The sequence below is a fragment of the Xenopus laevis genome, chromosome 5S (genome assembly GCF_017654675.1).
Source record: "Xenopus laevis strain J_2021 chromosome 5S, Xenopus_laevis_v10.1, whole genome shotgun sequence".
NCBI classification, from domain to species: Eukaryota; Metazoa; Chordata; class Amphibia; order Anura; family Pipidae; genus Xenopus; species Xenopus laevis.
The window spans coordinates 127,200,111-127,224,637 of NC_054380.1; the positions used below are offsets into that span (position 1 = coordinate 127,200,111).

A 24,527-nucleotide genomic window follows, 5' to 3' on the forward strand; every position below is an offset into this window, starting at 1 on the left:
TGTCTACGCGTGCACATGCGCGCGCCTAGGTGATTGAGAGTGGCGTGTGCTGTGACGCTTTTGTCAGCGTGCCTGCACGCGCTCAGTGTAGGGGGTGACGCGGCAGGTCGGGTTGCCTGGGGCGCCTGACCAGGCTGTCCCGGCCCTGGGAAAGGATGAGAAGAAAAAGGCAAATAATTGCAAAACTATAATAAAGAAAAAATGAAGGTCAGATTCCTGGTCGAATCCCGAACCGAATCCTTGATTCGGTGCATCCCTACTAATTGATCACCAAAATGAAGAAGGGACAGTTTTTTCAAAGAACTCTCCAGTTCAAAATTCTCTGCTCAATTATAAATATTTAAAAAAAACGTGTTCAAATCAATCTAATTGAATATGTATGACATAATAGCCCCATCTCCAAAATCATTAGGCCTTCATATATATTTATCTATTTTCTCTATTAATAACATTGGGATCAACCATCATTTTTACTGGTCAGGCCGGTAAAATACCGGCCAGGTTGCAACCCTACTCCTGACATCATTATGCCAATATCAACACACCTGACCCAATGTCATTGACTTGCCCCCTTTGCCCAAGTTTAATCTGTCACAAAAGTGGCAACCCTAAGTGTGTGTCTAGTGCCCCTGCACCTGAGCCCATCCCCCAGTGAGGTCTGCTGGGGTCACTGTGAGTCCTGCACGGAGGCCTGAAAGCAGCCCCAGATTTGTGGAAGGGCCACAAAGGCCTAGGGCAGGGTAGGACTGAGCCCCCCATGCTCCAGTCGGACCCTGGCCTAGGGCAACAAGATTTTAGAGGTGACGTCACCCAGCTGCATTCTAATTTTTTCAGAAGCACTTGGGATGTGTAGCTCTTTAAATCTCCTGCACTCCTAATCTCCGGTGCTCCAGAGGGATCCCATGTGGCTGCTCGCGGGGGGGTGCACTCACGGGGGGGGGGGGGTGAGGACCCTCTGGCGTTTGGGTGGCCAAATGAAAGATTTAGAGAAGAGAAAGAGAGAAGAGAAAATAAACAGCACATCTTCCAGCAGGGGTGCAAACTAAGGGAAGAGGACAGGGTTCAGTCAGGCGTGCTCCAGCCTGTTACGCCGCCTGAGGCAGTGTTTGAAATGCCGCCCCCCCTTGCCCGTCGTGTTTACCTTGAAATTGCTGATGGGGGTCCAGCGGGGGCCGCATTGCTAACACAGAGTGAAAATAGCGCTCTCTGCGCTAGAAAAGCCGAATTTCCAGTTTAATAAATGGAAATTTGGCTCTTAAAGTTACCAGGAGCTGCATTTTTGCTGCCCCTGGCAACCAGGGGGGCGCTGCCGTCTGAGGCGAGTATCTCAACTCGCCTCATTGGTGGCGCACCGTTGGGTTCGTTTTTTTACTAGGGCCTGTGGTCCAGGGTCAGATTGGGCCGGCAGGACACTGGGAAAGAACCAGTGAACCCTAGGGTTGCCACCTTTTGGCCCAGTTGATTCCGGGCAGGGGACGGGCTGTGATGCAATGGGGCGGGCTGTGACGCTGCAGGGAGCAGGTTGTGATGACAGGGGCAATTGGCCGACCTCCGCGTCAATCATAGGGAATGATTTGCCTAATTCGGAAAACCGGGCAGGCCTTCAAAAAACCGGCTGTCTGGGTCAAAACTGGACAGGTGAAAACTCTAATGGGCCCTGTCAACCCAGACCCCATCTGCCCTCCACCATCGCTCCTCAAAAGTATAAGGTACGTGTGGGTGGGAAGGGCTGGCAGTGGGTGAGTGGGCAGTGGGGGAGGGGATGGGGTAGTAAGCCAGGTGGGCCTCACTCTCCTCAGTCCAACCCCAGCACATTATTTTTCTGCCTATTCCCAGGCATTAGGGAGGAGAGGGTGACGAGCTGAAGGGCAGTTGAGGTGACATTAGGAGTGACTAGATGCACACATACAGCACATACATACACAGTTTATTAGTTACGGTGCCTTTAACTCGGCGTTATGAGGTGAAAGTAGAAAACAGAATGAGCTGGGCAAAGAATGAGTCTCTGGTGGGCGGGGCCTCAGGCTCTTTCATCGACTGGCGCGTTATCCTATGAGAAGCAGCAGAGGGCGGGGCTTGCCGGCAGGCTGAGTAGAGCGCGGAGAGGTCGGGCTGTAGTGTGGCTGTGCGTGTGACACTGAGCGGCAGCAGCAACACTACAGACTCGCACACTCACACGCACAACGAGAAGCCACGTAAGTTCAGCACCGCGGGAGATGATCATGTCTTGCTGAAAGGGGACCGGCCCCGGCAGCCACCCCTTCTTTTCTTTTAACGTCTCTCCCTGTTACCTCTGCACCGATCTGACGCTACAAGCTTCTCTTCTCTTGTTCCCGTCGCCGAAGGAAACGCTGTGGATCTGTATTCCATTCATCTCTGTCCAAGGGAAAGCTGCGTCTGTTTAGTCGCGCTCATTCATCTGCCGCCTTGTCCTTGCCTGAACTTTGTCTCTGTGTGCGACTGTCGCTGATCTCAGGCACATTCACCCCCTAACCAGTGAACTGTCCATACACAAGCATTACTGCTGCTCTCCCCTGTAACTCTGCTCAGCGACCCCTCCCGACCCCACCAAGAAACCGGGACTATAGAAATCCCTACAGATCGCTGTGTGTTTCAGAGAGAAGCTCCAGACGCCATCTACAGTTTAACCAGGGTTTGTTATTGTTACAGCACAATTTACCCCCCACATTCCCTTTTCTAAACTAAGTGGCTTAGCTTGACCCCCCCCCCTCATTACTCCCCAAAGAATAATATTTTTCATACCAGACCGAATATTTTTGGAATACAGAAAGGAAAGGAAACCCTGCCTCTATTTTTCAAGTTGATACTTTGTTTCTTTTTTGCACACAAGCTTGGAGCGTGTGGTGACCCGGTTTCGTCGCTCTAGAACCGCTGTGTTCTAGATCATAGCACCTACTGTGGGTTGTGACTGCTCCTACACCGACCTCTGCCTTATCCCTGTCTTTCTGCCTGAGCTTCCTCTGGAACCCCGACCCCCTCGTTTATTCTTCCACTGCATTTGCACAATTACACACTCTCCTCTGTGTGTGTGAAGATCCATCGCTGACCAGCTCCAAGCACAACCTTGAGCGGAGGTTTTTTGGTGGGTCCCTTATACCCATGAACATACAAAGGTCGAACCCCATTACAATCGCAAGGTATGGGAGATCGAGGAATAAAAACCAGGATTTCGAAGAGCTATCGTCCATAAGGTCCACAGAGCCCAGTCAGAGCTTCAGCCCAAACCTTGGCTCTCCAAGTCCCCCAGAGACTCCGAACTCGTCGCATTGCGTTTCCTGCATTGGGAAATACTTATTGTTGGAGCCTCTGGAGGGAAACCACGTTTTCCGAGCCCTTCATCTGCACAGCGGAGAGGAGTTTCTGTGCAAGGTAACGTCGGATGAATGTCTCAATTGTCCCCTTTTAGTGTTTTGTCTTGGGACTTCTTCCCCCTATTGTGTGGCTTTGTGTGTTCAAATTGTTCCTTTGTTTTTAAACCATTGCCATCTGTTTTTTGTCTAATTAAAGGGATTGAATGGGGGGGGAGGGGCAGGAGTAGTTTAATGAATTGGAGATCTGTGAATGACCTGTGTGTAAAGGCCCCCATACATAGGCTGATAAAAGCTGCTGACAGACCAAATTGACAGTTTATTGGCCCATGTGTGGGGCCATCCCTAGGGCCCACGATAAGATCAGCCCGATATCTCCCACTTCAATGTGGGCTTATCGGGGAGAGATGTCGCCTAACGAGCGGACCTCTACGTCTATGGCCACCTTTAGGGGTTCAGGCTGATCACCTTTGCTATAATGGGGCAAGGGCAGCCCCCTCTATTTTAGGTATGTGTAGAGCTATTATTTAGGTATCCCTTTCCCCTATCTCTTAACCCCTCTCTGCTTGCACTCCAGACAAAATAAGCCATTGTATACTAGGGATGCACTGAATCCAGGGTTCGGTTCGGGATTCAGCCTTTTTCAGCGGGATTCGGCCGAATCCTTGTGCCTGGTCGAATCCGAATCCTAATTTGCATATGTAAATTAGGGACGGTTAGGAAAATCACATTCAAAAAAGAATAATTTTTCCACTTTTTCCTTTCCTGACCCTAATTTGCATATGCTTATTCGGCCGAATCTTTCACCAAGGATTCGGCCGAATCCCAAATAGTGGATTCGGTGCATCCCTATTGTATACACGCTGCAATCTGTTTCTGGTGCCCCATTTCATCCATGACTGTAGAGCCTGCAGTATCGGTGGCGCGTATTTGTACAGCGCATCTCTTTCCACCACCCGTTGCTTTTAATTCTTCCCATTCATCGACTTGGGCTATGCAGAAGCTTTTCGATAAAAGGCATCTTGCGGAAGTGCAGCATCGAGCCCGGTCTCCTCATTCATTCATAAACAATGGTGCATGAATGATGTAATTGCAAACTGTCGACAGCTCCATAGCCTCCCCCGGGAGGCTAATATGGCAGTCGGGTTGATGGTGTCATGCTTTTTAAATGCTTTTATGGAGTTGGACAGCCATTCATCAAGCTGGGTTGTGAATGAGCCGCGTTCGGATGTGTGTTTATGAATGCTTCTTGGCGTATTGCGAGCAGCTTAATAACTCTCCAAGAATACAAGCTGAGATATTCGTTGATGAATGAGTGCTACAATGTCGGGTTTATTGTAGTCCAGTCTCTAGCCAAAGCCTTAACCTCTGTAATATATCTTACAATTAGTACACTATGTAATTGTGTCTCGTTTATAAAGGACCCCAGGGTAAATGCCCTAAACCTGTCTGTGAAATGCAATGCCTAAACGAGAGGAATAGTTTCTAGAGAGGAGCGCAGCATACAGCATAGCATGGCACACAGATGTTCTTTGTCTCAGGATTAATGATTCACTGGCCACATTGTTCCCTGTGAGCTGACAAACTTGCTCTACACATGAGACTTTCCTCCTTAACTTGTGACATAACCCCCCCCTCTCCCCTCCTGCTTTTTAGGTTTTCGATATTCGCTGCTACCAGGAGACGCTGGCACCTTGTTTTTGCCTACCTATCCACCACAACATTAACCAAATAGCCGAAATCATCCTCGGAGAGATTAAAGCTTATGTGTTCTTCGAGCGCAGCCATGGGGATATGCATTCTTTTGTCCGTACCTGCAAAAAGCTGAAAGAGGAGGAAGCTGCCAGACTGTTTTATCAGATTGTATCGGCTGTAGCTCATTGCCACGATGGCGGGGTCGTGCTGAGGGATCTTAAGCTAAGGAAATTTGTCTTTAACGATGGAGAAAGGTAAGATCAGCGTTGCATCCATAAACTCTTTTCTGTGAACTATAACTCCCAGCATGCCTAAAGGCCCATTGATTTTAGGCATATGGTACAAGTCATCAATGCAATTCCCAAAAATCTTGCCTAACTTACTGCTTATTTTATTTAAAATTTAAACATATTCTCAGTTTGGTTTGGATCATTTTGCATTAACAGAGACTCTGTTAAATACTATGTATTAGGTTGGGCTTAAAGGAAAACTATACCCCCCAAACAATGTAGGTCTCTATAAAAAGATATTGCTTAAAACAGCTCATATGTAAAATCCTGCTTCATGTAAATAAACCATTTTCATAATAATATACTTTTCTAGTAGTATGTGCCATTGGGTAATCATAGATAGAAAATTACCATTTTAAAAAATAAGGGCCGCCCCCTGGGATCGTAGGATTCACTGTACTCACAAACATACCAACAAACCATACATGTTAGGTCACATGAGCCAATTAACAGACAGAGTTGTGTCTTTTTGCTTCCTGTTACAGTTAGAGCTGTAGTATTTCTGGTCAGGTGATCTCTGAGGCAGCACAGAGAACATAACGAAATGGTGGCCCAAGGCAAGAGATGTAAAAGGGCAATATCTACTTACATATATATTCCAGTTTGGTAAGATTCTTTAATATGCCACTTAATATGATATGAACTATCTGTTGCTTAAGTGTTCATTTTGGGGGTATAGTTTTCCTTTAATGTAGCCAGCAGATAAAGATGGCTGCCGACATCAGAGGTGATGGCAAAGACAATTTAATTTAAAATGGGACCTCTGCTTGAACAAAAAACATTTTTATATGTGCAGGATGAAAAAATAACTGGCATGTCAATACAGCTCAGTGTTTAGTGTTGGGGTTAGTGGCCTTTTAATGGGCAAGTAAATAAAGAAATATAAACTATTTTAAGTGGCATGAGGGCTTAGTGCTGCTGAAGCAAACAGACCTAGTGCCTATTGGGTTCTTTGCCTATTGCAAGCAGAGGGTGCTGTGTATGTGTAGTGCCTTACCTCGGGTGCTGTGTATGTGTAGTGACCCACCTGGCGTGCAAAGTAGTGCTGGGGAAACATAGAAGGTGTGTTAAAGTTGAACTTTCCCTTTAATCTGATATTGGCTTTTTGAGGACATTGTCTGGGCTTTGAATGACTGACCTTTATATACTTGCCTTACACATAAAGAAATGTCTTTGGATGCAGCATGGTGGCCGCCATGCACCTCCGCTGTCCTGGGTTTGATTCCAGCCAGGGCACTAATTGCAAGGAACTCCAAAAACATACGGACAGGTTAACTGGCTCCTGATACATACAGGATAATAATGCATTCATCTACTGCATAATGTACATTCACAATCCAGGAGCAATATACAATCCTCCCCTTACACCCGGAGTTTGGTACAGTAGATGCACCTCTGCAGTCCTGGGTTTGATTCCAGCCAGGGCACTAATTGCAAGGACCTCCAAAAACATACGGACAGGTTAACTGTCTCCTGATAAATACAGGTTAATTATACACTCATATGCCGCATAATGTACATTCACAATCCAGGAGTAATACCAATCCTCCCCTTACCCATGAAGTTTGGTACAGTAGATGTGCCTCTGGCATAGGGTGTTCATAACTGCAGCCTGTCCAACAAAAAGAACATTGAGACACCAGAGCAGTGACTGATGCACAGAATGTGTGGAATGTAGCAGAATAAATCAAACTGCAGGTTACCCTTTACCCAAAAATGTGCTTAATGAGCACTTTCCAAGGTGTGTGGTTTGCACGCAGGTCTCTTGCACAAGCTGCTGGGAGGCTGGATTATACCTGCTCATGTTTATTTATTACTTTCCTAGATGACCTTGGGTTTCTCTTTCAAATCTATGAATGGTGCAGTGTTTATTTTCCGTATCTACAGCCAGTGTCGTTTTGCAGTGCAGTGTTTATGAAGCTGTCAGATTAGCCTTGCAAAAAACCGCCTGTTAACTTGTTGGTAATTGGTCCAGAGGGTCCCCTTGGGGATGAATATAAAGTCATGTTGTCAGAATGGATTGACTTGCCACCAGCAATTCCTACAGCCTATTGCTTGTGTCCTTGCGCCGTTCAGGTTTCATAGACTACATTACGGGATATTCCATTTTTCTGTTTTTTTTTTTGCCTATTTGTAACATTCAGATGCGGTTGTATTTTATTGACCCGCGATGCAATGGTTTTATCCCCCAAGCCTCGTTGTGAGCAGATGTTGAGTTGCATCCACTGCACCATTATAAATGCAAATTAGTATAGCAAAGGGGTTGTTTAAGTTTAAATAAAAGTTTAGTATGATGTAGATAATCCTATTCGGAGACAATTTGCAATTGATTTTTATTGTTTGTGGTTTTTCAGTTATTTCACTTTTTATTCAGCAGCTCTCCAGTTTGCATTTTTGGCATTCTGGTTGCTATGGTCCAAATGACCCTCGCAACCATGCATTCATTTGAATAAGAGACTGGAATATGAATAGGAGAGGCCTGAATAGAAAGACCAGTAATAAAAAGTAGCAATACATATGTAATCTTGCAAAGTATATGTTTTTAGATGGGGTCAGTAACCCCAATTTGAAAGCTGGAAAGAGTCAAGAAAAAGGGGAAAAGGCTAATTTGAAAAGCTGCTTAGATTTGGCCACTTTATAACATACTAAAAGTTAACTTAAAGGTGATTTACCTGCATTTTGGGTCATTTCCAGTATATCAAGATTGTGCCTTATGCTTTCAGTGGAAGCCTTTCTAAGCCTTGACCCAACATGACTAGTTGCTCCATTTGACCGGCAGAATGTTTTGGTTAAACAGCAATAAGCACTTTTGCTTTCCTGTCGATTCTCATTTGCTCTGGTGAATTCCTTTTTTGTGAGGTGATGGTTGTCTTCCTAGTTAAATGGAGCAGGAATTGATCAGCCTAGATTAAGCCGACACCTGTTGAACGGGAACACACACTGGGTACACAGCGGGTCGAGTTCCCGGGGGTTACCACAAAAACCAGCAGTACCCTGCAGGTTGCGGGTAGAAGTTTTCGTAACGGGTATAGACGCAGGTCGACGGTTCTCCTCGTTTTGGGGTACAGATCTTCTCAATAGCGAGTTTTACTCCTTTTTTCTGATCATGCCTACTTCTAATGATGTCACTTCCGGTTAACAATGACAGCACTTCCTGTCTCTTGATGGTAAGCAGATCGGGTTGCGGATAAGGTACTTGCAGGTAGGGCAGTGGGTTGCGGGTTGGGTTTGTGTTTAACAAATTGATTCTGCGCAGGACTCTATCACACGTGGGGTTACACGGCTTCTTTTGTATCGTCGGTGTACTCAATGCTTATGCCATTTTTAAATTATTCCATTTAAAGGGGTTGTTTAACCCCTTTAATATGATGTAGAGAGTGCTATTCTTAGACACTTTCCAATTGGTTTTCATTTTTTATTACTGATAAAAACCAGTGTTCAACAGAGCTGTCCCTCTGCTAAAAGAATAGTTTCAGATATTGCAATTCCTAAAATGGTATGGAAACTTTAGCATTTGTTTAACACATATATATATATATATATATATATATATATATATATATATATATATATATATATATATATATATATATATATATACATATAAACAGAGATTTGCACGCACACCGAATCCTCTCCAAACGAAGCGTTACATCGTATTTACATCGACGTTTCGGTTGTGCTCGATGTAAGGCTTTTGTATCCTAATAAATCGTTTGGAGAAAAGAGGATTCGGTATGCGTGCAAATCTCTGTTCCTGCACATTGTTCAACTACAGCACAGCACCCGATATTTATCGATCGTCTGATATCGTGTGCGGACATTGGAGGCATAATTCTTTCTTATACAAACATTTCCTTTCAATGATGTAAAAGTGTAGCTAGTGCATGCGGCAAGAGATTATTTTGGAAAATTTATTTCAAGTCGAGGGTGTCTTGCCCTTGTACAGAGTTTTAAACACGGGCTCCCTAACGGAAGTGGGGAATGTAAGCGATGTTCTACACTGGAAATTAAACGGCTTTACATGTGTGCATTTACAATGCAATGTAATGATGAGCCTAAAACATTCCTCCAGGAAGTATTTAACTGGAATTTTTGGAATGTAGTCATTTACGTGAGGCTTTTTTTGATAAATTCTTATGTCATTGTACAATATCTGGATTGGCCTGCATTATGGCAGCCTATTGAACGAGCACCGTGCCTCCTTTTTTTGGTCTAATGTCCAATGGGGAAGGGGAGGGGTGAGAGTTTGAGCCCTTGGTCCTTTTGTTGTCATTTTATGGGCCTCAGCTGATTTAATGATGGTATTTCTAACCCTTTGACCTGAGCTCACATGAATAGAGGGCAAACGTGGCTGCAGGAAATTGTTCATCCATTAAAGAAAGGAATGTATTGCATTCTTGGTTACCGAAAAGCTATGTGCTAAACCCAAACAATACAATGTCCCAACCCCCCCCTCAGCCCTTTCCTTTCAAATGAAATAAAGCTATTGTGTAGTGTAGGGTGAATCCCATGTCATGGTTTGGATTTTGTGTGCAATGGTTTGTATACCAACAAACAGAATTTGGTTCCCGATTGTAAAATGTGTTGGTGGGAATGGGGTTTTGCTGTACCGCAGTACATGAACAAGCAATCTATGAACTGTGCCATACTACTGCACCGTTGGTGGTTGGGAAGAGCAAAACATAGTCCCTTATCATGCCCATGAAGCTTTCATAAACTCCCAGCATTCAAAGCAAGCCGGAATGTCACTGCAAGTATGTACAGCCAAAATTTGCGGCCAGTGGTGAAGGAGATAAAAAGAACAGCAACGTCCAAAAAAATAAGTGTTTTAAAGAAATTTACTGTTTCCCTGCACTGGTACAACTGGTGTGTTTGCAGCTATAGACTACAATAGCTGCTGTGTAGTCATGAGCATCCATTGAAACACAATATACACAGCAGATAACCGATAAGCTCTGTAGCATACAATGGGATTCTACAGAGTGTATCTGTTATCTACTATGTATCCTGTGCTGTAATTGCTGCCCCTGTGACTATGCAGCAGCTTATTAGTAGTATTTCTGAATTACTGGTGAATGAAAGAGAGTAGGAAGATACCTAAGGCCTAGTGGTCTTTTCATGCCAGCCATTCTTCCCCAGAATGTTTATGAACCATTGTGTGTGTGACCTTGTCTGATCTAGTTTGCTTAGATATTAGTTACTGGTGGCTATATGTTCTTTGTATAAACATATTTATTTTACAGTGCTGCAGAATATGGTGGCTCTAAAAATACATGTTAATAATAATAATTCAGGGTGCTGTAAGGACAGCTGTGAATTATTTTTTGAAAACCCACTGATTGTTCTTGTTAATGGCTTGGCTGTCGGCATATGGAGATGACAGTTTAACTCTTCAGTCTTAATATTTATGGTGTGCTCCTGTTCATTCAGTTCAAGGGACATTTGGCTGGTCTACAGTGCCGATCCAGCCTTTCAACCCAAGTTTGTGTTTTTTGGGAGACATTTCTGTGCAGGTAGTGTGTTCACTGGCTGTCTCCATGGTGCCCAATGAAGAAAGGCTTTTTATCTCGCCTGTCAGAACTACAGTAAGGAATCTATTTACTCCCCTCCGGCAAGGACATGTACAGTTATGTGTATCTCCTCCATAGCAAATTAATGTCAGATTTGGATGCGCCACTCGGGAGATTTTTAACCCCTTTGGTTATTAAAGTTCCCACAGCCCTGGATCATTCTTAAAAGTACAAGATAGCCCCCAGGAACCTTCACCAAACAACCCAGAAGTAGATACCTCCAGCCATGGATACATGAGTTGAGCACCACTTGTTGTACAGACGTATTGTCCCTTCCTGATAAACCCCAATAAATAATGAGATCACGTTCAATTTGTGGTCTTTTCTGAGTGTGCGCTTCAGGGTCTAGCCGAGGAACGTGACTGTATTATGTCTGCAGTCCAGACAGGCGTGTTTAGCATATGAATATAGAAGCCCTGTGTTGGGGGAAAGGCCATTGGCAGGGGGTGAAGGACACATTCCTAAGTGATCAGTGAGTACGTTTGGCGATTGCTCAGCACTTTGTGTGTATGAAGCGGCATAATAACCATTGGGACTGCACTTTTTTTCTTCTTTCTCACTTTGACTTCCACCTGAATCCTGTGTCTATAATGACTATTTTTTGGCCATTTCTGAAGGTGACAACTGAAATATTGATTTTTTTTTTTTAAAAAAAGGGATTCAAGTTATTCAAGTTCAAGTAAGGTTTTTTTTTTTTTTTTTTTTAACATCTCCAGTTAAAAGTCTATAAATTCTGGCACTGGAACTGCTAGGTCGTGGGTGGTTGAGAGCAGGAGTAGAGCTCGACCCGGACACGCCTGCAATCCGAACATTTTGTGCAGGAGTTGTCACCTACCAAAGACTTTTTTTTCCAGTTCATTTGTTTTCAGATTGTTCATCTTAAACAAAGACTTTTTCAATTGCTTCCTATCTATATATTTTTTTTACAGTTTTCCAATGTAAGTGTCAGCAACCCCCCCCCCCCCAGACCTGCTTTAGATGGTGGGAAAATTAATCTTTACACTTCAATATTAGAAAAACACAAATAGAAAATAACTAAAAAAAAATCTTTATTTCGAAAACCAACTGTACTGGAAAAAGTGTTTGAAGGTGAACAACCCCTTTAAGTTTAAACTGATTATACCAATTTTTTTTACTGATTATGACCTGTTCTAAAAACTGCTAATATCTTGAAAACGAGAAAAGAAATAGTCAATTGCAAAAGTTCTCAGAAGAGCAATTTTACATTCATTCGTGTCAAGGTTATAAATGAGGTTTAAAACCCGAGTCAAGTGCCACTCATTGCTCTTTACCCACAGGAAGGAGGAAAACATTTCTTCACCCATATTAAATAGGACATATACAGGTATGGGACCTGTTATACACAATGCTCGGGACCTGAGGCTTTCTAGATAAGGGTTATTTCTGTAATTTGGATCTCCATACCTTATGTCTGCTAAATAAATCATTTAAACATTAATTAAACCCAGTAGAATAGTTTTGCCTCCAATAAAGTACTGTTTTATTGTTAGAGGGGAAAAAGTTTAGCTTATAATGGAGTCTATGGAAGATGACCTTTCTGGATAACGGGTTTTCAGATAACAGATCCCAATACCTGTATATTTGCAGGTGCGAGACAAACCAATCTACATTTTACTGTTTCATGATGGTGTCCTTTTCAGAGGAGTTATTTATATACGTGACTGTGTGAGGCAGTAGATCTGTGCTATTTTATAGTCACGTTGCTTGTGTTTCAATCCCCCCCAGCACTGTTCCGAGACTACAGCAGTGCGAATAAGATTAGTAGGTGTGAAGGAACAGTGTGAACTTTATACAAAAGATTTTTCCTTACCAGGTGGGAATCTTCATTTGTTACAAACAAAACAGTACTCCATGAATACCGTTTGGATTGTTTTGTCTTTGACGTAAGGAGCGTTTTAATGAGAATAGATTGTTTTTAAAAATATATATTTTAGGCTTCGGTCGCACAAGGGCTGAAATCAGCTAGCCCTACAGCCTGCAGTAGCCTTTTCTCTTTCTCTTTGGCTTGTCATAAACAGACTTTGGTAGATTTTGGCTCAGAATGCAAAGACTTGCGGTTCTTTGACGAAACCCACCTAATCTGTTCGCACCAACTAATTCAGTGTGGAAAAGAGTGAAGGCTACTGCCCACAGTAGGGCTGAAATCAGCCTTTGGATTTTTTCTAACTGATTTTGGTCCACAAGCTGGTTTCAGCCCCCCACTGCTAGCCGAATCCTCTTCTTATCCTCTTCAGTGTTCACATCCAGAAGCCACTTGTTGGCTCCAGCACAAACACATGCAGCGGATTTCAGAGAAGCAATGTAATTCTCCTACCGCACACCTGTAGTTCACCAATACTGCAATTGGTGGTGCGTTCCTTCCGTTGACCCGGCCGGGTCCCTTAGCAACCAATGTGTATAAGAAACGGATCCGCACACACGCTGATTAATGCAGTTGGGGAAAATCCCCTTTTATTCAGCCACCAAACATCAACGTTTGGGGGGGGGGGAACAAACACCCACCCTTCATCAGGATGCAGGAGCAGACACAAGGCTGTCTGAAATTGGGGTCGGAAATTGGCCTTCGGCTTATTAATGGGAGCTTTGTTTATAGCAGTTAAAGCAGTGTTTGTATGTCTTTAAATAAACAGTCCTCCGGCTTAAGCTAAAGGTATAGGCAAATTTTAAGCATGTGTCGTTAGATTAATTTAAATCTATATGTGCCCATTGGGCATTTTGATCACTCTTGGTTAGAAGCCATACCTGGGCTCTTCTTGGCACCGCATCAACTAGCTGACGAGGTCCTCTATCGTAGCAAAATGTCACTTGCCTGATCGATATCTGGCCGATTTTGGCCAAGGGAAGACCAACGCACACGGGCAGATATCGTTCTAAAGGACTGATATCAGCAGTTTTAATCTGCCTGTGTATGGCCACCTTTAGCCTAAAGGCCTTAAGAAAAGCTAAGAGCAGTTTAAACAGGTTCATGTCTCTGCTATTAAAATATAATTGTGCTATAGAAACGCATCTATATTTCTGTTCCTTTAAGGCCGAGTCGCCCTGTAAGTAGATCATTAGTTACTAGGGGATAAAATACAATATTTACCTGGCTGTGCATGCAATTAGTAAGTAACAGATGCTCTTGTAAAAAGCAGGAGATAAACGCACTGCTAGTGTTTGTTTAGAGAAGACTCGTGTACCATAAAAGGCTATGCAATCTGTACCATACAATGACAGCTCAGATGGCAGAGAAATGTGTTTGCTCGGCGCTTGGGTAAACAAGTCTGATAAATTGGCCCTAAATTTCTCCCACTCGATTAGTAGCGATGATGTAAGCCTCATTTGCATTGGACGCCAGTGTCCTCTCCGTTTCTATGGCTATACAGTGTCTAGCAACATTAGGAAGCAAGGAGCACCTACACCTTCACTGCTACGCCAGAAAGACCAGATACTTACAGCCTTTGTATTTATAGTGTCATTAGGGATGGTTATAAGCCCCCCAAGGGTACCCTTACCGAAACTGCATTCAAAGCAATGTACGTTGATAAATTTAACAGAGGGTTCAAGCCAGCTGCAGCTGCAAGTGAAAGCAGTATCTGTCTGTATTCGCTGCACTACTGGTTATGACTCTTAAAGCCGGCTGTTAAATGTAGGAGAACTAGTGTGCACCCTTTTCCTGTATATTGTCAGGGCTTTGCGTTTTTGAGAAATGCAGTGCAAAATGCGATTGAGGTACTTCCTATTCACTTTGAATGGAGGGGTGATTTGCAGCATTTTGTTGCATTTGTGCAGGAAATTGCACCGGCCTGGGGCTCTTACAAGTGAGCAATCCTCTTTCTCCCTTCTTTGTACTTCAGAATTCAGCGGTCGACACATGCACAATAGAGCGAAAAGTCCGGTTTTTAACTGTACTGCACATTTGCACCCGTGCATGGATAGAAAGAAGGCAGAGAATCACTTGCGTGCAAGTGCTGCTGAAGCACTGGCCCGGGTATCAAGTAAGTCATTACAATCCATGTGAGGTGCCCTAAAATTTTCCACCCCCATCAGTTAGAGCTTTCCTTCTCCTTTGAAGGAGAACTAAACCCTAAAAATGAATGTGGCTAAAAATGTCATGTTTTATTTTCTGAATTTATTGCACCAGCCTAAAGTTTCAGCTTCTTAATAGCAACAATGATTCAGAACTTCAAACTTGTCACAGGGGGTCACCATCTTGGAAAGTGTCTGTGACACTCACATGCTCAGTGGGCTCTGATTGGCTGTTGAGAAGCTAAGCTTAGGGCTCGTCACTAATTATCCAGCAGAAAATGAGCTTCCCCTGTAATATAAGCTGATGCTACAGGTTTGCTGATTATTAAATTCTGATGCTAATTGCACTGGTTTCTGTGCTGCCATGTAGTAATTATCTGTATTAATTACTAATCAGCCTTATATTGTGACATTTCTATTCTATGTGTACTGTATATTGTGAGTGGGTCCCTAAGCTCAGTAAGTGACAGCAGCACAGAGCATGTGCAGTGAATCAGCAGAAAAGAAGATGGGGAGCTACTGGGGCATCTTTGGAGACACAGATCTTTACTGCTAAAGGGCTGTGGTTGCCTTGGTTTAAGCTTAAGCTTTAGTTCTCCTTTAATTAGTCCATCTTCATCAAAAATCATACTGCTTGGTTATTAGGGTTACCCCAGCAGGACCCAGGTTATTATGCCACTGTCCACCCAGGAGCCCTCTGTGGTGGGCCCGGCCAACTAATTTGAATGGTGCCATAATTAAAAAAACACATATCACAGGTGCCCATGCCCCTTAATCACCCAGCTATGCCACATTGCCTTTGAACACCCCTACAATCTGCCAAACCCTGCCCATTCTGGACAAGTCCTGTGTCATTTGTGAGCCATGAATCAGACGGACATTGTAGCATAGCTGAGTAGGTTGGTGGTTTATATAGAGGATATTATAAGTCACTGAGGTGCTCATGATCATATAAAGTCTCGGGTCTGGGTTTTTATTTTATTTATTCATTTATTTTTTTTTTTTTTACTCCTTTATTTTGTATCTGGGGAATAAAGCCTCTTTGACATGAATTTGCTTTGCCTTTCTCCGATCGCCGCGCTCCGATGCATTACTGGGCCTTTTGAGATGGAGCTGAATGTTTCCATTTACTAGCGAGGGAAACTAATAGCCGCAATTCTTACAAACAGGATCTACGTCTTCGTTGCCATGGAAACAGGCAGGGAAATCCATGAAAAATAACACTACTCACATTTCTGCTTATCAAGATGCTTTCTCATGTCCGTCTTCTACCTGCAGACTTTGTTCTTAGATACGGGGAAATGCGTTTGGATTGATCTGTGTGTTTCTAAACATAAAAGAAGTGTGAATTTTATACAGGAGCCAAATACGCTTTTTTTTTAATCTGTTGTGTGCCATGGCTGTCTCTTTCTCTCTCTGCCATCCGTCATCATTTTAACCAGTGTGTGTCATTGTACATTTTTGGCACTGGCCCTTTAACAATGCAACAAATGTAGGTACTGTATGAAAAGAACAAATAGCAGATTGCACATTTTTGGCCAAAAATGTACAATCTACAATATGGTCTTTTTATGAAGATGCTGTACAACCTGTTTGGTGCTTATAGGGTTAATTATCCACTATTAAAGGGCCAGTGTGTATCTGCTAGTGGTTTTTGGTCACCTTGGAATGGATTTGCTCATACACTGCAGACTTCTTGTCCCTTATCCTGATGTATTGCTTTGCAGGGAGCTTCTCTGAGCCTTAAATGGCCAATAGCAGGGAGGATAGCTGGCAATGAAGTTAATAAGGTTATGTGGAATATCCATTTCTGGAGCAAGCTTTTTAGGGTTAGTCTGGGCCTGATTTGGCAACTCAAATGCTGGGCTAAATTGGGTGGAACCGATCGTTGTCCTGATCAGATCATATAGAGGCCTCCATAGTCCCATCAGATAATGACTACATCAACAAGGCAATGTGGCCCTTGAAGGATGAGGAAATCAAATCTGCTGGACTGATATCTGCTGAATTTTCGTTAGGGCAAACCCATCTGTAGGCCCCATACATGGAACAATAAGTTGCCAAGGGAGGGACCAAATCGGCAGGTTTTTTTTTTTTTTTTGCCCAGCGCATGGTCACCTTTAGTGTCCATTTCAAAGGCCAGCCAAAGCCTCAAACCAACAGTAAATCAATCTCCCATTGACTTCATTTTCATCTGTTTTAATAAAACAGTACCATTTTCTTTTAAACCCAACCAAGATATTCTAAATCCTTATTGGAGGAAAAACAATCCTATTGGGTTTAATTAATGTTTATTTTTTTTATTCGGTTTATGGTATGAAGATCCAAATTACTGATCCCATTTATGGAAACCCCTAGGTCTCAAGCATTTTGGATAACGGGCCCCATACCTGTATAGCTTAAAGGTCAACGATTAATATTTTTGTTAATATAATTGGATAAGAATTATTACTTACTCCAAGTCTGTTGGCCTGAATTCTGCTATATTGTGAAGGCGACATATGCTGTTCTCTATAGCAATTACAATTAAAAATAATTTGGTAACATTGTACATTGGGAAGTTGCTCAGAGTGACATATTTTCTTTTATAGTATAAAGATCATAGTTTGGGAGTAGTTTCCCTATAGCAGAGAGAGATAGATGTGCATTAAGCTTTATGCTGCTTTCCCATGCTTTTGGCAAAGTGCAAGCTCTGCCGACAACTAGATTACGATGTGTGAATTACTTTCCCACTATTACATCGATGAAGGCAGTTGTGCTGCTCCTCTGAAAGCTGCCGCTGAATTCTCAATGGAAGCGCCTTTGTCTTGTGTGGGCTTTCCTGCCCGTTCCCAGGGATACCATGATGCCTTTTCAATTTCTGACTTGCGTGGCTGTGTTTGATGGAGAAATTGTGGTTTCATTCACCACTAATGGGAAAGCATTCACCTGCTCAATTGCTTCTTCTTTTAACTTGCTCAGAGAGTCAACAAAATCCAATCAATGCGCAACAGTATTCATCTCATGGCCTTTATATCTCCCATAGACGGAAAAACAGAGGCCTTAATGATTGAGAGAAACTGTTCTAACAGAACAGAGATTTGAATGAGAAGTTCAACTTAATGAATGAACATTTTAATACTGTAAAAATTGTTATACCAGGATTGGTAGTTGGTCATCTTTGTTTCCACATTCAATAGTAACACTGGTGCTTTTGTCTCTATCAGAGGTCCACTAGTCATGATGACTCTTTCTTTACTACACCAACCTGTTATATCCAGTGTCATACTGGCCCACCAGGATACCAGGAAAACTCCCGGTGGGCCCAGGTGTCAGTGGGCCCTTGTGCTGCTAAACATTTGGCCTATTTCATGGCCATACCCTATTTCTTTGAGAACAAAGAGGCTAAATATATGGAATAATAGATTATAGTATGTAAAGAATAGAGACTAGGAGAATAGAGGTTGAGTGAGGAGGAGAAGAAGAATAATAGTACTGAAAATGGGCCCCTGGTCTATGGTTCTTTGGTGGGCCCTGGTCTAAGGTTTTTAGGTGGGCCCCTGGTGTCCCAGTCTGACACTGGTTGTATTTGTTTGGTCAGCCCATTATTTCCCCATAATTAGGTATAACCACACTTATATGCCTTGGGCATCAGACATGGTTTACAAACATAATTGGTCTCCAAGGGCAAATGCATTTCTGTTCTCCAGTGTTTTTGGTTATGTGCAAAATATGGTAAAAATCACCCATAAAAGCACAGAGTATCGCACTTCCATCCTGTTATTCTGTCTAAACAGCATTCGAGAACTACCTGCTTCCTGTATGTATAAAATACTACTCAATTCCTCAAAATAAATATTATATATTATCATTCTATACAAGGAATCTTATTTGTGTCGTCAGGGGAGAAGCTACAAAGTATAAACACGTCCATAAATTGCAATGAAACCGTGGCCTAATATGAAGAATGATGCAATGTTTGCTTTCTTGTGCCACGTGTTCACTTCTGAATTCATTGAAAGTGCAAGGGAAAATCTCTCTCTCTCCTGCTGAAATGCAGTTCTCTACATGGGTTACAAAAGCTTGAAAGAGAAATTGATATTGTTGGTAGGAAAAACTTGGGCAGTTAAAGTAGCCATACATGGGCAGATTAAAGCTGCCGATATGGGTCCTTTTAGACCGATTTGGCAGCATATCTGCCAGTGTATGGGAGCTTCCGATGGGCCTTCCTGATCGATATCTGGCCAAGATATCGATCAGGAAGGTTAGAATTTTCTGGTGATCAAGGACTGCATCGGCTAATTTATGCGGTCCTCATCTCGTCGATGCCCATTCTCTTTGTTGTAATCTGATTGTTCAGCCCTAGGGCGAATGTTCGGATTGACTTAATATCACCCTGCCTTTGGTTGGCATATCGGGGAAAGATCTGCTCATTTGTTGACTTCGCCAAACGAGGGGATTTTACCATGTATTGACACTTTTACTTTTAGATTCCTCTCTATTAGCCATGGTGACCCACTGATCCCAACTGATATCCTTGTATTAGAGGATATCTGTTGAATGAGACAGGTTTGAACATTTCATCTACTGATTCACCAGGTCAGGCAGTGCAAAAAAACATCAGCAGATGAGTGAAGAGCCACACCTGATGTTCCCATTGTTGACATACTGTGCACAAATAACCAAAGTGATAAGGAGATGTCCATTCCTTCATTTTCCAATTTTTTTGCCAATCTGGGCATTTTCCATCAAACTTTTGACTCTGTTGACTATCACAATACAGTCACTAAAACATTTAGATCACACAAAGTCCCAAAGCATCTACCATATCCACCATATTTTGCACAGATCCAGTCATTTGAAGGTCAGGTCAAAAGACAAACCGTGCTATCATGTTATTGGCAATTCCTACAATCAATGTAATAATATATTGGAAGATCAATGTGTTTTTGTGCCTGTATGTATATACTTGTTTTTTTTTTGCTAACTCTATTGGCTCACACTAAGGTGTGTAATCACAACTGTGTGTGTGTTTTTCAGGACGAAGGTGAAACTGGAAAGCTTGGAAGATGCTTACGTCTTAGCTGGTAGCGATGATTCCCTTTCTGACAAACATGGATGCCCCGCATATGTAAGCCCAGAAATCCTAAACACAAATGGCAGCTACTCTGGCAAAGCTGCAGACGTATGGAGTCTAGGAGTTATGCTTTACACCATGTTGGTTGGACGTTACCCATTTCATGACATTGAGCCTAGTTCACTGTTCAGCAAAATCCGTCGAGGGCAGTTTAACATTCCAGAGACATTATCCCCCAAGGCAAAATGTCTTATACGTAGCATTCTTCGCCGGGAGCCTTCAGAAAGGCTCACCTCCCAAGAAATTTTGGACCATCCTTGGTTTTCAACAGATTTCAATGCATTGAATTCAGGATGTGGTGCTAAGGAAGTGTCCGATCAACTGGTGCCTGATGTCAATATGGATGAGGATACGGACCCTTTTTTTAACTGAGCACAAAACTGGTTTCTTTTTGGTACTTGAGCTGAACATGGCCACATGAAGGAGTCCTTCCTGACCGTATTATTCAAAATCAGTCTTAGCCTGGTAACATATTTAAAAAAAACAAAAAAAAAAATAATCGCTCTGGGCTCCTTGGTTTTGAGAAGAAGTCTGAAAGGAACTGCCTGTTCACATGTAGCATTAAAGCTGCTATAAATTTAGTTTATGGACAACCATCAACGTGGATCATCTGTAGCTTCTCACCGCTTGGAGCCAAGGAGACTGCACATAACCAATCGTGGTGCAGCTTTGTCATTCCTGTTAATAAAAATAAAAAAACAATGTCAATGTTTTGCCACGCACACCTTGGCATCGCACTGTTACGATATTTTAGTCCGCCATTGTTCAGGGAAGGTACAATTGGCTTTTTAAAACAACAAATACAATTCTAATGGTTCAAGGGATACATTTAAAGACAAGTGAGATGCACTGACCGGAAAGAAAAAAAAAAAAGTGGGTGCTAAAGCAAGTCTATATTTTATTTTTTAAATAGCAATTTTTCAACTTAATTCGTTTTAATTTCTCAATGCTTCATATTCCTTTCAGGAAATGGCATTTTCAAGCTATTGTTCCCTAAAGGGGACGTAACTCGTTTAACAAGCTGTTCTGTTTTCTGTTAAACGGTTGGCTTCAGGAAGCGATAATAATTCGAACTTCCAGATGGGCTACAGCTACGCTTATGGAGAGAGACAAAAAAAAAAATATATATATATATTACCATTGGAAAAACAAACAGGGTTTGGATGAACTGACTCTCACAAATTGCCATCTTGCACTTACAGCCAGTAGGGTGTTCTACATAGAAAGCTGCATTCATATTTTAAACAATGGTTTCCAAATTCTCTCCCGACTTCCTTTGTTGCATTACTCACAGACATGTTATTAAGGGAGAATTTTTTTTTTTTTTTTTTTTAATCATTATTTTTTTTTCTTTCTTACCATGTCAAAGGAATGTGTTTATAAGCTGACAACTATTCATAAATTATTTGACCCCCCCCCTCCTTCCATCCTACGACATCGCATTAAAATGTACCTTTTTATATAGTCGAGAATACTATCTATTTATTATTTTTGAAGGAAAATGTCACAGTAGTGATGTATTAAGCCAGTACTTCAATTACGGGTTGACTTAAAAATGACATGTAACATGCTGTACTTACCACTTTCTTAATTTCCTGTGTGTATCCTGGCACTTAACGTCCCTAGTTTATTTTTTATTTTATTTAAGCTTGTTTTAAGTTAAACCGACAGCCCCTCCAACCCCTCACCACAACTATACGCTCTATAGTAAAATATCAGGCTAAATATTTGTGTTTCCAGTACCTCAGTTGTTCTGATTATACTGCTCGTATGCGTTTTGTGAATTGGTCCCGTTCTTGGGTAGGTACATGTAGACTTCGTAAGTATATCAATGTTACTTGAATTTGTGCATAATTATAGTATGTGGCATGTGCGTACCGCTATTTGGCATTTTTAAATTGAAAGTTTGCCTGCCCTGTGGGAAAGTTTAATTTTTTTAAGGATGATTTTTTTTTTTTTTTCTGAAAAAGACAAAGCTGCAGCTAACAGTGGTTTTAATTTTGGTAACTAAAAGGAGTGTTTGATTTTACACTCAAAAGATGGTGCTGAGTCAAGAAGGAATTTTTTTTCAATTAAGTTTTATCCCTTCCCCCCCCCCACCAATTTGTTGTTTTTTGCTGCCCACCTTTTATTTTTTTTAATTATCTCCCCCTCCCCCTTCAAGTACCTTGTAAGAGGAGCGACTGGTGATTACATGCATGGTGGCCTATTACTGCCTCTGGTGCTTTGAATGTTATGTATTTGGTTTAATGTTTTTGTCCAAATCTCTCCAATAAAATTGTGCATATTTAACTACAGAATATTTCAAGTTTTTCTTGTGTCTGAAATGTTAAGCATTAAAAAAAAAAAACACTCAAAGTCAGATCATAAATAGTGATGGGCGAATTTATTCGGCAGGCGCGAATTTGGAGCGAATTTCCACGTTTCGCCAAAAAATTTCAGTGAAAATTCACTGTGGCAACCATTCCGACGCCCATTGACTTTAATGTGTGCTGGCGTCGGGACACATTCGCCCATCACTAATCATGAATAATAATATAATAAGTCCCTGTAAAAGGAACTCAAAATATATAGCATTTGGTAGAGTCCTGCAGCGGTTCGGGTACCAAAAAAATGGTAGATGCGGATATAGATGCGGGACGTGGGTTGGGTTGCGGGTCTCTTCCTGCTGCAGGTCTCTTCCTGCAGCTTTCCCTCCACTCATCTCCCCCTCCCATCTGACTACTGGCACAGGTCTCGTACATCACACGGCGCTCTCTTCTGTCCCCCTTGACTATCGGCAACGCTTGATGATGTAACTTCTGGTTTGATGGTGGTCTGCGGGTTGGGGGGTCGGGTTGTCGATAAGGCAGTTGAGGGTCCGGGTCGGGTAGTCGGGCTGCAGGGTCAGGTCTGGGTCTTAGAAATTGGTTCCGTGTAGGACTCTAGCATTTGGTATATACAAATACATAGTCCAGTGACTATTTGCTGATGAAAAATCTTCAGTAGATTTTGTACTTAGAATATGTTTCAATATGTATTAGATTTTATATATAGGTATGGGATCTGTTATCCGGAAACCCCTTATCCAGAAAAGCTGTAAAGGGTGTCTTCCATTGACTCCATATTATTTTTTTTTTTCTCTGTAATAATGAAACTGTACCTTGTACTTTATCCCAACTTGGATAAAATGAATTCTTATTGGAAGCAAAACCAGCCTATTGGGTTTATCTAGAGGCACATTTATCAAAGGTCGAATTTTTTTTAACTATTAAATTCGCATATACTCGAAATTCGAGTGGGGGGTTATTTAATAAAAAAAATAGAATATTACAAATCCAATTAGACTAAACTCGAATGTTAGGAAGGCGACTAACAGCATAAAAATGGTCACTGGACCTCTCCCATTGACTTATGCATGAACTCGGCAGGTTTTAGGTGGTGAATAGTCGAATTCGAATTTTTAAAGGGCCACGGTTTGATAAATCTCAAAATTCGAATTAAAATACGAATTGAGTTGGGATAATTCACATTTCGAGTTTGAGAGTTTTAACCATAAAAAGGTATGAAGATCCAAACTATGGAAAGGTCCGTTATCCAGAAACCCTCAGGTCCTAAACATTCTGGATAACTTGTCCCATATCTGTATTTTAATGTAGAAATGCTGAACACATTTTTTTCTAAATGGTCCACTTCTGCCTCCAATTCCTCAGTGACATCAAAATGATGGATCCATGAATCAGTCATATGCCAGGAGTCTTTACACTCCTCACACAGGTACAAGAAAAGTGGTGAGGTTCTTGACGGTCTGTTTTTAGAGCCAAAGTCAACAAGCACTTTCAGGTTTTTTTTTTTTTTTTTAGTAATGTATTAGTAATGTATATCCAGACTTGCTAATCTACCTCTTTCCTTCCTTGGAACATAAAAATGGATCAAACAAAAACTTCCCATCAAAATCTTCAACTTTTTGGAAAGGCTCTCTGCCAGGTCCCAGTTAGTGGGTCACTTTGATTATAGTTCTTCTGCCCAGAGGACAATACAGCAGAACCCCGGTGTTATTTTTCAGGGGACCAGCAAAAAATGGAGTAAATTCTGGAAAAATGTAAAATCGGAAACTGCATAATGCATTAAGAGGGGAAAAAAAACTTGGGGTATGTAAAACTGATGTTCACTGTATAGGGATAAAATGCATAAACCTGTTTATAGCATGACATTCAGATAGACTTCAAGGTTGCTTTAAAAATGTAGACACTCATGCAGGAGTTTCTTGTTGAATGCACTGACCATTTAAAAAACAAATTAGCAAAAAAACAAAAGTGGTCAGGGCTTATATAGCACAATGGAAATGCCTATCTGGCATCCAAACACTTAGGTGCAGATTTATCAAAGGTCGAAGTGAAGGTTCGAAGTAAAAACATTGAATTTCGAAGTAATTTTTGGGTACTTCGACCATCGAATAGTCCAACGTCGGTTCGAAGTTGAAAAAACTTCTAAATTCGAAGGTTGAATTTTTCGA

The 24,527-nt window shown here is 42.0% G+C and overlaps 1 protein-coding gene across 2 annotated transcripts; it reads left to right on the forward strand.

The window, feature by feature from the left end:
• The first annotated feature begins 1,632 nt into the window (after window positions 1–1,632).
• Window positions 1,633–22,329, forward strand: LOC108718251 (tribbles homolog 2). 2 transcript variants are annotated; one of them, XM_018265952.2, is made up of 3 exons: window positions 1,633–1,709; window positions 4,986–5,278; window positions 19,936–22,329. In XM_018265952.2, the coding sequence occupies exons 2-3, from the start codon at window positions 5,124–5,126 to the stop codon at window positions 20,402–20,404; spliced, it is 624 nt and encodes a 207-aa protein (XP_018121441.2). In that variant the 5' UTR covers window positions 1,633–1,709; window positions 4,986–5,123; the 3' UTR covers window positions 20,405–22,329. The 2 variants fall into 2 exon arrangements, with proteins under 2 accessions (XP_018121441.2, XP_018121440.1); XM_018265951.2 differs by lacking the exon at window positions 1,633–1,709 and adding an exon at window positions 2,087–3,390.
• The last annotated feature ends 2,198 nt before the right edge of the window (window positions 22,330–24,527 follow it).